At 35.5% G+C, this 13,511-nt stretch overlaps 1 protein-coding gene across 1 annotated transcript; it reads left to right on the top strand.

Moving 5' to 3' along the window:
- Positions 1-6,158: 6,158 nt before the first annotated feature.
- Positions 6,159-8,844, top strand: aqp12 (aquaporin 12). Its single transcript, XM_082138177.1, has 3 exons — positions 6,159-6,884; positions 8,293-8,409; positions 8,523-8,844. Exons 1-3 carry the CDS (start codon positions 6,287-6,289, stop codon positions 8,639-8,641), a joined length of 834 nt encoding a protein of 277 aa, XP_081994303.1. The 5' UTR covers positions 6,159-6,286; the 3' UTR covers positions 8,642-8,844.
- Positions 8,845-13,511: the final 4,667 nt, after the last annotated feature.

Raw genomic sequence — 13,511 nt, 5'->3', positions numbered from 1 at the left:
TCGAATAATAAGCTAGCTCAATCTCAAGGTAAGTTATCCCAAGTCCCACAACTAGTGAAATAACAAACCAAAAATATTTATTTTTGTTTTTCTTATGTAAATTGATGAGTTTTTAACTTGGATGTCAGTATTATCCTGTCAGATCAGCCGAAGTGCAGTTTCCAGCACACAAACATCTTTCAACCTTAATTTAACGTAAATTACGTGTTTTCTTTTACTATATATATATATATATATATATGTATATATGTTATTACAGCAGGCTTTCTTGGATATTAGCATTGATACATGGGCGATTCCACAGTTTAGGCCTAACTGCAAGGACAAACAGCCTGCAAAATCAATCTTCATGGAGAAAGCCATTGTCCAGTGTTAACATCCTGAGAAAACCTGGGGTACAGCTGTGTGAAAGGCAGGATAAATCTGGCAATGGTAAACTAGTAAACTTTGATCAAAGTTGAGTTGATGTAATATTTAACGTATGTAACATGGACAGAAAAACAGTGTAAGTTCAAGCAGAAAGTGTACTTTATCTAATTCATCTTAATACAATTCTGGTTGAATCCCAGTTCATGTTTTGCTTTGTTCCTAATTTGGTATAGTTATGAGTCATGCGTTGTGTATGGTTCACAAAACTGGTAATAGGACTTACATGCAGGCAGGGTGGCCATCTCTAATATGATCTGTTCTATAAACTTAAAAGGTGCATTTTTGAGTCTGGTATGTTCATAAACTGAAAGCCAGCAAAATTACAAAAAAATACCACAGGTATATTTTTCAAATTTATTAGCCAAATGTAGAAGACAAAGGAACTCCTACAAGTGTGCAAAGTTCTAACGTGCGTAACGTGGACGGAAAAAAATTAAACAATCCTGCAAGATTGCCTCTGTAACACAAAATAATACCATTTCATGAAAACTGGCAAAGAATAGAACAAGTTCATAACACATTAAAATAACCTGTCATCATACTATCAAATTTAAAGATCATACATCGTGAATGAAATAACATGTGTAACGTGGACAGATAAAATGAGTAATTCTGCTGAACTACACCAATAACTCTATATGCAAAGTAACCCTGAATATTTGTTAACTAAAGGACAATTAATTTACTGCAGAAGTAAATGGAAGGCAGTTGAGGATGAGTCAAAAATACGCAGAAAACAACGTTCGAAGTTGGACAGACTGAAAATTTCCGTCTAATTTACGAACGAGATACATGTGCAGAATCTGTCAAAATGTAAAACCACCATTCATGCTCTTTCACGATGAACACGACGCTTTCAGTCCGAAACCACTCGCAATCATCCGACTCGCACACTCTTTTATCCTTTCTCACCACAATGATCCTATTTAATGTTTACTTAACCAAAGTTTACCACGTTCGTATCATTTTAACGTTCGTAAACTTTTGGACAGAATCCACAAACGTACCCACATTCGTCGAAATCCGTGAAATCCTGTTAACTCTTCCTTCCACGCAGAGCGACCGTGACCTAGACAATCTTATTTCTGACATGAGAACCGTTGAGACATTAGGAGATGGAAATTCAGCGTCAGAATAAAATGTACGAGCGTTATGATTTTTGGACAGAAAATCTCGGCCCCCGTTTTATCCCGATTTATTAACAATTTATCATGTAGCAACGCATATGAGAATTTAACCCACACAAGATGTTTTTATCGTTTCGCTACTGATAGAATTACATGAAAAAATTATATCTCTGCTTCCTTTAGAATCATAGTTTAACGTGCGTAACTGCTTGGACAGAAAGTGTAACGAACGTTAGTAAATGTTTCCATTGCATCGTGGTGGATTAAGGGAATTATACTTTCAGTGTTAGTACTAGTATTTTGTAGAAGACACACCAAAATAAATGTTATGCGCCAAAATTCAGGATTTTATTAAAGGAAATGAAAGAAATGACTTAGGAAAAATCTAGATGCACTGAATGTCCCACCATGACATCCGCAATTTCTGGGGACGGAAATAAAATAAAGTCTCATTCCACGATAATTCCAAGGCTTAGTGGGATAAAAGTAACTTTATTATTTCTTACATCTAACTTTAACAAAATAGTGAACTAAAAATAAAAAAATGACAACAACTGGGTATTATTCAATCTATATTGTTCATTACACCCCGTGTGGACAGAAACTGTGGAATCGCCCACATGTTTAAGTAAAGCTTATTTTGCTCAATAGATCAAATTGCAACCTTTGATCTCAGTTAAGAACTCAAAACCTTGGTCAGTTTGTGAAAACTATTAATATTGAGTGAAAAATTTAACACCGTTGCAAAATCAAAGTAAAATCTTACCTTAATCCAATAGAATTATTGAAGCATTAGAAGTATAACATAGGCTATAAATCTTTGGGTTGTTGCGCCACCTAGTGGTTGTTTAATACCAAACTCAGTCCAAAAACGTTTCTCTGTAAAGATAGCTTGACTTGTTCTTTACAGTTTTTAACAACTGTCTACAGGTCTGGGACTCCGGGGTTTAAGTTCAGGGACATTATGCTATTCTTTATAAGTTGCATTCATGTAGGCCTATTCTTAAGTTCATAAGTTGTTCATGTATTCTTTCTCTTCTCAAAGGGGAAGCTCCCTGTTGGGACATTGAGGTATCTGTTGGAGTTGAGTATTTTTTGGGGTTAGTCCTCTTGCGTTGACTACTGAGATTTATAGTAATGGATAAATGGATATACAGTGAACATGTTTTCAGTAATGCAGTACTGAGACTGTTACAACACAAAATGTCCGGAGCAAAAGAGACCATCATGCAAGCATTGGTGGTTCAGTGGTAGAATTCTCGCCTGCCACGCGGGAGGCCCGGGTTCGATTCCCGGCCAATGCAGTAGATCTTTTTGAAGATCTTTTACACACTTAAAAACAAATGCTTTTGTTATTTGTGTTCAAGTGTGTGGTGTTGAGACTTACAAACAGTGGTCAATGTTCTGACCGCTCATTAATCCATAAATCACGTCACTGTATGGGACTTTCTATTGATATCCCATTACATTTACTGTTCTAACAACAAATCTTTGATCAAATTGCATGTTTAGTTACATATTGTGCTAATTTCTATTTCAGACCCTGCTTAGAAATAACTAGTGCTTCAACGTAAGAGATTCAGATCAGGAGCTCCCAACATAAGAAGTGCTGTAATACAACCTTAAGGTAAGATTTGAGTTAAAACGGTGTTATGTTGTCACTACAACACTGCAAAATTTGCTCTGCTTTTTTTTTTTTTTTTTACAACAAAATCTTTAAACAAGTTAAAATCAGACATTGAAGACAGTATCCCTCGTGTTGAAACAAAAGGGCTCTGTGAGACTCATGTCATCACTCCTCGTTAGTATAGTGGTAAGTATCCCCGCCTGTCACGCGGGAGACCGGGGTTCGATTCCCCGACGGGGAGATTACACTTTTTCTCCATGTGTATTCACAGGAGAACTCTCGTTTTTAGACTCCTCTTTGTATAAACCTACGATCACTGACAAATAACAAATTGTTTCATATTTAAATTAAAGATAAAATCTCACTAGTAGATTATTTTACTTAAGAAAAGAAAAAGATACTTGGGAAGAAACGCATTCTTCCCAATTATGCAAATCTGGCACTTCTGCTACCATTTTGCGGCTGAGTTGCTGTTGTTCCCAATTGTTTCCACTTTGTTATGATACCACTAACAGTTAACCGTGGAATATTTAGTAGTATGGAAATTCCACGAATGGACTTATATTGCACTTATATATATGAATTAAAATGTAAAAAAATCTGAAAACAAACTAAATAAATCTTTAAACTATGACTTTTTTAGATTTTAGATTGTAACTTCTTGATTCTGTAATTGTATTATAGTATATTTCACAAATAAAGAAATTGTTTGAAAAAAAATATTAATAAAATGTGCATTTGCTGAATCCTGACGGTAAATTAGAAAGTATTATAGCGTTTGCCTTTCTGTTACTAATAATATAAAAGAAGAACTTTTTTCGTATATAGTTTACTTTCTTTGTTTAACAGTTCTATCTAGTAATGTATTAGACAAAACTGTTAAACAGAGACCATAAACTAATGAAGACGGAGAATAGGAGCGCCATGTGCTCAGCAACGTCAAAATAAAAGTCAGACGCGCCGTCAAAATAAAAGTCCTGCTATTATGATGACATCAGATGGTGATCTCAGCGATTCGCTTGAAAAGTAGATCGTTGGCGTCTTTCAAGATCGATCACCATATAAAATCGTCAGATCGCCCACCCTTACTTGGACATCAGTGGTTTAATACAACACTACTGTGTTATTTTTGAGCACTGATTTTTGTGTTTGCTCTCCCAGGCCGGTTAGCTCAGTTGGTTAGAGCGTGGTGCTAATAACGCCAAGGTCGCGGGTTCGATCCCCGTACTGGCCAGTGTTTTTGTCTCTGTGACTGTTTCGTTTATTTTTTTTTTAGCTTTGAAATTCTCATTTACAATAAAACGAGGTAGAGTTGAACAGGTCATGTGTGATTTTACTGGCTAAAACAGGGTCCCCGCGGATCCTTAAAAAGTCTTAAATTAGATTTTTTTTTAATTTAAGGCCATAAAAAGTCTTAAAAAGTCAGATTTTTACTTACAAAAGGTCTTAAATTTTAGATGACACTTTGACTTAGACGTATCTAAATGCTTTCCAAATTAAAACTATCTAATTAGCGTGTATTATTATTTTTTTTCTATCTTTGTGGATTCGCTTGTTCACGTGACAATTCGCGGCAGCATATTAGCCTACATCTGTCTCCTGCACGCGAGAGGAGAGAGGGAGAAGAAAGTTGGTAAATGTCAGTTCAATTGTAAGTTCATTCTTTATGTGCTTAGGAGTGTGCGATAGGCATCATCTATGATGATATTGTAATCGTTGTTTTAACTACTGTATGTACGAGGCACTGCGAGCTGACATCGCATCTCTCGTGCTTTGCTTTCACTGCATGATGTCCCCAAATTAGTTTTTGTCTTATATTTATATCATATTATGTTATAGGCTATATTAGGGCTGGACGATATGGCCAAAATTTATATCACGATATATTTCTTTTTTCTGTTTTAGCTATTTTAGTATAATCAAATACTATAAATATACTATAGTTTTTAATATTTTGATATGAAATCAGTTTTTTAATTTTAGTTAATTTCACTTTTAGTTATTTTTGAGAAATAATTTGTATTTTTGAGATGTTGTCTTGGCAGTTAGCTGAAATAATTGTTTTAAATATTTTATTAGTAACAATTTACAATAAGGTTCATTAGAAAACATTAGTTAACTACCTTAGTTTACATGAACTAAGAATAAACAATACTTCTAAGGCATTTATTAATCTTAGTTAATATTAATTTCAACATTTACTAATGCATTATTAAAATCAAAGGTTGTATTTGTTAACATTAATGCACTGTGAACTAACATGAAACAAACTATGAACAGCTGTATTTTTATGAATAAATATGAATAAATACTGTAACAAATGTATTTCTCATTGTTAATTAATGTTAGTGTTAGTGTAATGTATGTTAAACTAATGAACCTTATTGTAAAGTGTTACCATTTTATTTTTATTTCTAGGAACAGAAATGTGTTTTTTTTTTATGGTTTTCGTTAAGAGAGTCACTAGGTGGCAGTGTTTATCAGTAAACCTGACATAAAACAATGCCAAAATGCTTAAGTAGAAATGTCAGAATTTTGCTCTGGTGATTTTCCACAGACTGGAACATCAAACAACACAAGCGAATCTCATTGATTCTGCAAAACAAAAAATCTTGCCCCGTGTGAGGCTCGAACTCACGACCTTCAGATTATGAGACTGACGCGCTGCCTACTGCGCCAACGAGGCCTGATGTACAAGTAAGCATTGTCTCCTTATGTTACACGATCTGCTGATTTTCCAACTTAATCAGGTAAGGCTGAGTTTTCATTTCAGCTACAGTTATACTTCATAGATTTATGTGCACATCTACTACAATCCCAAAAGCTAGTTTGTGCAAAAATATTTGAGAAACAATTTAAAACAATGAGATCCAAGCGCTTCCACTAGAGGGAGCCAAAGCGTACGCCCACTTTTCAAAGGTGGCCTTGAACAGGTCAGTGTTATTTTCCAACCTAAGGTTTGTGTCAAAAACCCCTTTTGATAAGAACACGGCATCTCCGTGTGCCACGTTATCACATGCTGTAAGCAAATACAGCGTTAGTGAGCTCGTGTCTTTCTCTCTGTTCGGCACAGCTAGCTGTGCACTACACCGTTTGAAACATCATGTCAGGGCTTAATGCCTCGCTGGGCTACTTCTTAACTATAGTAGGTGTGAGTGCGGTGGGAAGGGTGATGCTCGCACGATCGAGGCTGCGATGGACTTTCCTGACCGAGTTTATCGCCGCATTCGCGCTCGCCGCATGTCGACTTGAAGTGGACACCATTGCGGAGGTCGGTCAGTGGGCCGGGGCGCTTGGGCCTGACGTGGCCATCACTATGCTTTTCCTATCCATCACTATCCACGGCATCATCATGCAAGGAGTAAGCGGAAATCCATCAGTGACGTTAATGGGAATCCTCCAGAAAGACATCGGCGCAGTGGCAGGCGTCCTCAGCGTCGCGGCGCAGTTACTCGGCGCGCACTTCGCACTCGTAGTCGCCGGAAAGTACTGGGAAATGGAGCTGACTGACATGCACATGATCAAGAATCTGATGATGTCCGAGTGCACTACGTCACTGCGGGTCTCGGTGCTACAGGGAGTGCTAGCCGAAGCCCTCGGCGCCGTGACCTTTCACCTGGTTTACCTCGTCCTGAAGAGCCGCTCGCAGCTGCTGAGCGTTCCCATATTCTCTCTGCTGCTGACGTTCATCGCATACGCAGGTGGGTTTGCTGGCGGACAGTTGTGGTCTGAATGATTACATTTAAAATGCATATATCAAATATTTTGTCATTTGAAATTCGTCTATTAAATACAAATGCATATGTGACCCTGGACCACAAAACCAGTCTTATGGGTACATTTTTTTAAATTGAGATTTATACATCATCTGAAAGCTGAATAAATAAGCTTTCCATTGATGTGTGGTTTGTTATGGATGTATGGTTTGCCGAGATACAACTATTTGAAAATCTGGAATCTGAGGGTGCAAAAAAATCTAAATATTGAGAAAGTCGCCTTTAAAGTTGTCCATTTCTGTTGGCAATTGTGCTGCATTCACTCACAATTTATTTTTTTATATATTTACGGTAGGAAATTTACAAAATATCTTCATGGAATATGATCTTTACTTAATATCCTAATGATTTTTGGCATAAAAGAAAAATCGATAATTTTGACCCATAACAATGTTTTGTTGGCTATTGCCACAAATATACCCGTGCGACTTATGACTGGTTTTGTGGTCCAGGGTCACATATTTGTAGATTTAAAATGCATATATTAAATAAAGATTGTAGAATTTTTAAATGCACATTAAATTAAAAATTGTGGATTTAAAATGCATATATTACACAAGGATTGTACATTTAAAATGCACATATTAAATAAAGATTGTAGATTTAAAATGTATTAAATAAGGATTATGTATTTAAAATGCATATGTTACATAAATATTGTAGATTTAAATACATATTAAAATTGCCCATTGAATATGGACTAGATTTCAAATGCATATATTAAATGAAAGATTGAGATTGCAAATTCACATATTTTAGATTTCAAATGCATATATAAAATAATGACTGCAATTAAAATGCATATTTTACACAAGGATTGTAAATTTAAAATACATATATTAAATGGATTGCATTTTAAATTTAAATATTGAAGATTACAAATGCATATATTAATATATATACATTTAGATTTCAAATGCATATGTTAAATAAGGATTGCATTTGAAAATATTGAAGATTACAAATGCATATATTATATTAAAAATTGTAGAATTAAACATTTCAAATGCATAAATCAAATAATGACAGCAATTAAAATGCAAATATTAAATAAGGATTGTATCTTTCAAATGCATATATTAAATACAGATTTAGAGTGCATATATAAAATAGTAACTGCAATTTAACTGCATAGTTTACAAAAGTATGAAGATATTTAATAAGGATTGTAGATTTCAAATGCATTTATTTAGGGGGAGGCCAGCACAAAATAAATAGCATATTTTATGATACACACTAAAGTTTTGTGTTACTCTGGAGAACATCTCGAGGTACAATGGCAATGATTTGGTGAAGTGTTATTTTTAATGCACAAACTTCTCTCTCACACTAGGAAACAACTACACGTCTGGATATGTGAATCCGTCCCTCGCGTATGCGCTAACATTCACCTGTCCTGGACACTCTTTCTTAGCGTATTCTCTCGTTTACTGGCTCGGGCCTCTTATTGGTAAGTCCTTGTAAATTTCAGAAATAATACCAAGTATTCAAATAATGCATTCAAACTTTTTAGTCAATGTGATGAATTTTACTGTTTAAATACTTACACCATGTATTTTCCAGGCATGAGTCTTGCGCTCTTCCTGTATTTGGGAAACATCCCACTGCTGTTCAGCAGGAATCTACTTTACTCCAAGAAGGCACGTTTCCGGGTGCCCAAAGGAAAAACTTCTGAAGACTGACAGACATAGAAAAACAGCACTGATATGGTCTCTTTGTAAACCATACTTTACCGTCACAAAACATATTATGGTTAAACGTTAAATCTGTTCAACTGGTTTAAGTCCCAACAAACCCCTAAAGTTACGAAAAACACTGTTCATCACATCAGACGTCTACTGTAATTTATCCTGTTACACTGAGTAAAAATGTTTGTTCTACTGTTGTCAGATGTGAATTTTCTTCTAACACCTATGAGCCAAAGAACAGTCATGCCTGCTTAAGTAATATATTATTTAATAGATAGCAAAAATATTTTTATTGAGCAGGTTGCACTAGGGCTGTGCAATTAATTGAATTTCGATTTCGATTTTGGCTCCCAACCATCACCAAAATAGTACAATTGAATAAAAAAGATTATTTTGCCATGTTCTGTTTTGCAAGAATGCTCTTATTTTGTCTTGTGTTCTGCAGGCAGGAAAACGTATCACCTTTCGGCGAAATTCGCCGTTTTAAAACCAAAATGGGTCACCTACGTGATTTGTGCAGATCCGATGAGAAAATATTCGGGGGTGGGGGGATCGTGAGAATCTTTTCAATGAAAGTCTCAAATGAAGATCGCGGAATCCAGCTTACTTGTGTTTTCAGATCATCCGTGCTTCTTCAGAAGTGTAGAAAGCGGTTGCCAGATACTATTGAAAAGACCAGGTAGAAAACGTGCTCTTTTAACAGAAAAGCTCTGACTGGGATTTAAATTATTGAAATCTGGCAACCGTAAGCATGAACGCTCGTAAAAACAGTCTGTAATGTGTTGTCTTCTCCTTTATTCAACAAAAATAAGTGGTTTTGGTCAAGTTTTTATTTTTTTTAAACACATTTCAGTCTCTTCTTTTTTTGTCAACGATATTGCATGTGTTGAATCTGATGTAGTCACAGTTTTCGTTTAATGACGTGGGTGTCGTCTCTCATCGCCTTGTCTTGGTCAGGGGAAATAAAGGTCATCAACGTATATTTTTTCGTTAACGGAATTAACACTGGTGACAATGAAATATTGTATATATTTTTTTTTTTTGACAAAATGTTGCTTTTGAGGCTTTCAGTGAGACCCACTGAAAGCCTCAAAAGCAACATTTTGTCAAAAAAATTAAAAATACAACATGAGACCCATGGGTTAATCGGGGGGGTCGAGCCCCCCGGACCAGAGATTCTGGTGTGTTTTGTGTAAATACTTGCCTCCACACATTAAAATGGCCCCCATATTTTATATGTTTTATGTGTTATATTTTCTATTTATTCTAAATTGTGCAGCACTTTGGTAACCTTGTTTTTAAAAATGTGCTACATATATATATAAAGTTGATTGGATTGGATTTTTTGCTGCCGTATCCTTCTTTTTTACCGCTGACCAGTTTTCATGCCTGGTTCTGAATGACACGCGCACATCCGCCCCTCCCGAAGCCATAAACTCTCTCAGCTTGAATGTTTAAACTAACAAGACTTTAAAAGAAGTAAAAATGATGAACTTTAGTTACGATGCAATGCTGGCCCGATTGTGCAAGTGACAATTCCGTCATGTCCCGACTCCTAAACGCGAGAGTGTAGTGTCGACGCTTGCCTTGTCCAACCCATTTTGAGAGACAGAGAGAGAGAGAACACTCACTTGCTTCTTGGAGAAAGTTTTAAAATGATTGATTTGATTTTATAATCTGTGTGGATTAATTTAGGCTACTTACACAATCTACTTGCTGAAGTGAATCAATGTTTGCAGGGGAATTTCCCGCATTGTAAGTGGTAGACCTGCGGGAATTATTAAAATACTTATTGAAGTATTATCTGTCATATTATTTATTTTAATAGTAAAAAAAGTACAATATATGTTAAAATTTAGATTTTTTAAAAGAATTGTTGAAAGGTGTCTTTTTAATAAATGCAACATGTTCCCAAAGACGTGAAATAATCGTGATTTCAATTCTGACCAAAATTATCGTGATTATGATTTTTTCCCATAATCGAGCAGCCCTAGGTGGCACTACACTTTAGGACCTGTTTGCTAATGAAAAAGAGGGAGACTAAGGGAAAGACTAAGGGAAAAAGATAATTGCAAATAAAAGTACAAGGTTGTGTATAAATGGCACTTTCACAAAACATTGCAACTATGCCACATTGTAATAATAGCTACAATAAAAAAAAATGTTAGTCTTCCAAAACTGCTGATCTTCTTCATTCCAGCGTGTTTAGAGAATATAGAATAAACCACATCTCATCAATTTGAAAATGCATTTGCAAAACACAATTAAGTGCTGATAAATAAAAAATAATTAACGTTTTAACATGACATTTGCCGAAAAAGCTTGTCTACACTTCAAACAACCTTTACCACTGTTTTGCAAACTCTTGATTTATATAGTTTAGATTCCTAAAATAATTGCAACAAAAAAAAAGTTTTTGTACAGTTTTACAGATTATTGTCTAACTTAAAGGTATAGCGGAGGATGTTTTACTTCCTGGTGGGTAGTCTAAACTATTGGTCCTCCTAATTGTCAATCATTCTGGTGAATCAATCAAACTTTTCAAAAAGTGGAGAGGGCGGGTCTTATCTAAAATTTGGAAAGATCCTCCGCTATACCTTTAAGTAATTTTGAACCAAATATATATCTATATATTTTTTTTTTCTTAAGTTATGCTTGTGAATGAATTATCTATTGGTAGTTTTATCTTAAAGCCCAAAGTATATTTTGTTTATTATGCGTACGCTAAGGACAAACGCTATCAAATGGAATATACTTTGAGAAGCCGTGCGTTCGACCATACGCATATGCTAGGGTACGCATAAAAACAAAGTATACTTTGAGCTTCATTCTTTCTATTAACATAATTTTTGTTATTTTAGTTATAGTTTCAGTTAACTACGAAAACATGCTTAAACATAAATTTGCTGATAATTTCCTCACCCTGATGTCATCCAAGATATCCATGTCTTTCTTTCTTCAGTCGAAAAGAAATTAAGGTTTTTGAGGAAAACATTCCAGGATTTTTCTACACAGAATGGACTTCAATGGCAACCAACTATTCCAATGTTCAAAGAAGGTTCAAATGTCCATCTCAATGCATCTTCAAAGTCTCGACATGATCCCAGTCGAGAAATAAGGGTCTTATCTCGCGAAACGATCGGCCATTTAAAAAAAAAAAATATATATATATATATATATATACTTTTTAACCACAAATGCTCGTCTTGTCACATCTCTGAGATGCGCCACGCATTACGTCATCACGTTGGAAAGGTCACAAAAAAAATAAAAATAATAATAAATTAAAACAAAGATGTCGGACGATTTTGAAGTTGGAGGAGAAAATGAGATGACATTTTTCACCCTTCCCTTCCTTTTTGAACCGGAGTACACAGACAAATAACTTAGATAGATGACGTGACGCGTGACCTTTCTAACGTGATGACGAAATGCGTGGCACATCTCAGAGATAGATGGTACATGACGAGCATTTGTGATTAAAAAGCATTTGTCTTTTTTTTTTTCTTTTTTTTTTATGACCGATCGTTTCACGAGATAAAACCCTTATTTCTCGACTGGGATCATGTCGAGACTTTGAAGCTGCACTGAGACGGACATTTGAACCTTCTTTGAACATTGGAATAGTTGGTTGTCATTGAAGTCCATTCTGTGTAGAAAAATCCTGGAAAGAAAGAAAGACATGGATATCTTGGATGACATTGGGGTGAGTAAATTATCAGCAACATTTTTTTTGAAAGTGAACTAATCCTTTAAGTGATGAAGTGTAAAGTGGCATCAGAAATAATTTTTTTCCCATCCAGCTTAGTGAGTACTAGTAAATAATTTGTATTGTTCGTAGACTATTTTTAATCAATAAATATGCAGTTTGAAACAGTTTAAAATTTCAATATAATTATTTAAAGGTTCAGTACGGGATTTGAGTCGCTCAGACCTGCCAACCTGTACGCATTTCGCGTTGCGGATACGCATTTTGACCTCAAAATACGCTGGGGCGATTTGTCACTCTAAACTACGCAAAAACCTGGTGTACGCAAATCAAGCAACAGCAAAAGAAGAAGAGTTCGACCAATCATAGCGCTGGGTTCATTCCCCAAATCGCAAGCGGGGATGATTGACAGATGCGTAAGGCCTATCATTAAAAAGAGACTGAAAATCGACACCAATAAAGAATCCCGCTCGATCCCCCTTCCACTCCCGTGGCCGCCGTCTGACTGATCTAGGAGGACAGTACAGTACTTCTGACTCCTGGGGTGGATGTGGAAAGTTGAAATATTGTATTGAGTTATCTTAATCCTCTGGATTCGATGATCACATGAATTGCATGGATTATCTTGAAATACTCCGTCATTCGTGGTCACTCAGATAAGAGGAAGACATCATTCAGCCATGCAAATTATAAAATGCTCAAGTAATGCTGAACAATAAATCGAAATAAATTTGAAATCGCTATGGCTTAGTGATTAGGAAAGTGCTGTGATTTGTGGATTACTGATAAGCGGTAAGTCAGGAGAAAAAGGCATTTATTCATTCATTCTCAGTGTTGAGAAACGTAGCCTGCATGTGTTACGTTATTGTGTTAACTAAAGTACCTAATTATGTTACATATTTTTTTGTATGAAAACTAGCGCATTAGTTACTTACGGATTAAAAAGTACCGTTGTATCAGTGCATCGCGAGTTCTCTCTCACAAACACGGAGAGAGCACACACAGAGAGAGAAGATAATTGTAAAATAAGTAGAATAAGTGATTCGTTTGGCTATTATTGGATTCCCGTCTATTCATCGTCAACCGTTTTCTATAAATATGTTTGTATTGGTTAACATTTATTCAGCTTTTTTCTGTGGGATTTAGTATCATATT

This window comes from Leuciscus leuciscus (assembly GCF_965113295.1).
Source record: "Leuciscus leuciscus genome assembly, chromosome: 15".
NCBI classification, from domain to species: Eukaryota; Metazoa; Chordata; class Actinopteri; order Cypriniformes; family Leuciscidae; genus Leuciscus; species Leuciscus leuciscus.
This window is presented reverse-complemented; position numbering and strand designations above follow the sequence as displayed.

What these genes read in the sequence shown, in the direction of transcription:
- aqp12 (XM_082138177.1), top strand. Translation starts at nt 6,287, where the DNA reads ATGTCAGGGCTTAATGCCTCGCTGGGCTACTTCTTAACTATAGTAGGT. An exon ending in GACGTTCATCGCATACGCAG is followed by an intron (nt 6,885 to 8,292) that starts GTGGGTTTGCTG and finishes CTCTCACACTAG; the next exon opens with GAAACAACTACACGTCTGGA. An exon ending in CTGGCTCGGGCCTCTTATTG is followed by an intron (nt 8,410 to 8,522) that starts GTAAGTCCTTGT and finishes TGTATTTTCCAG; the next exon opens with GCATGAGTCTTGCGCTCTTC.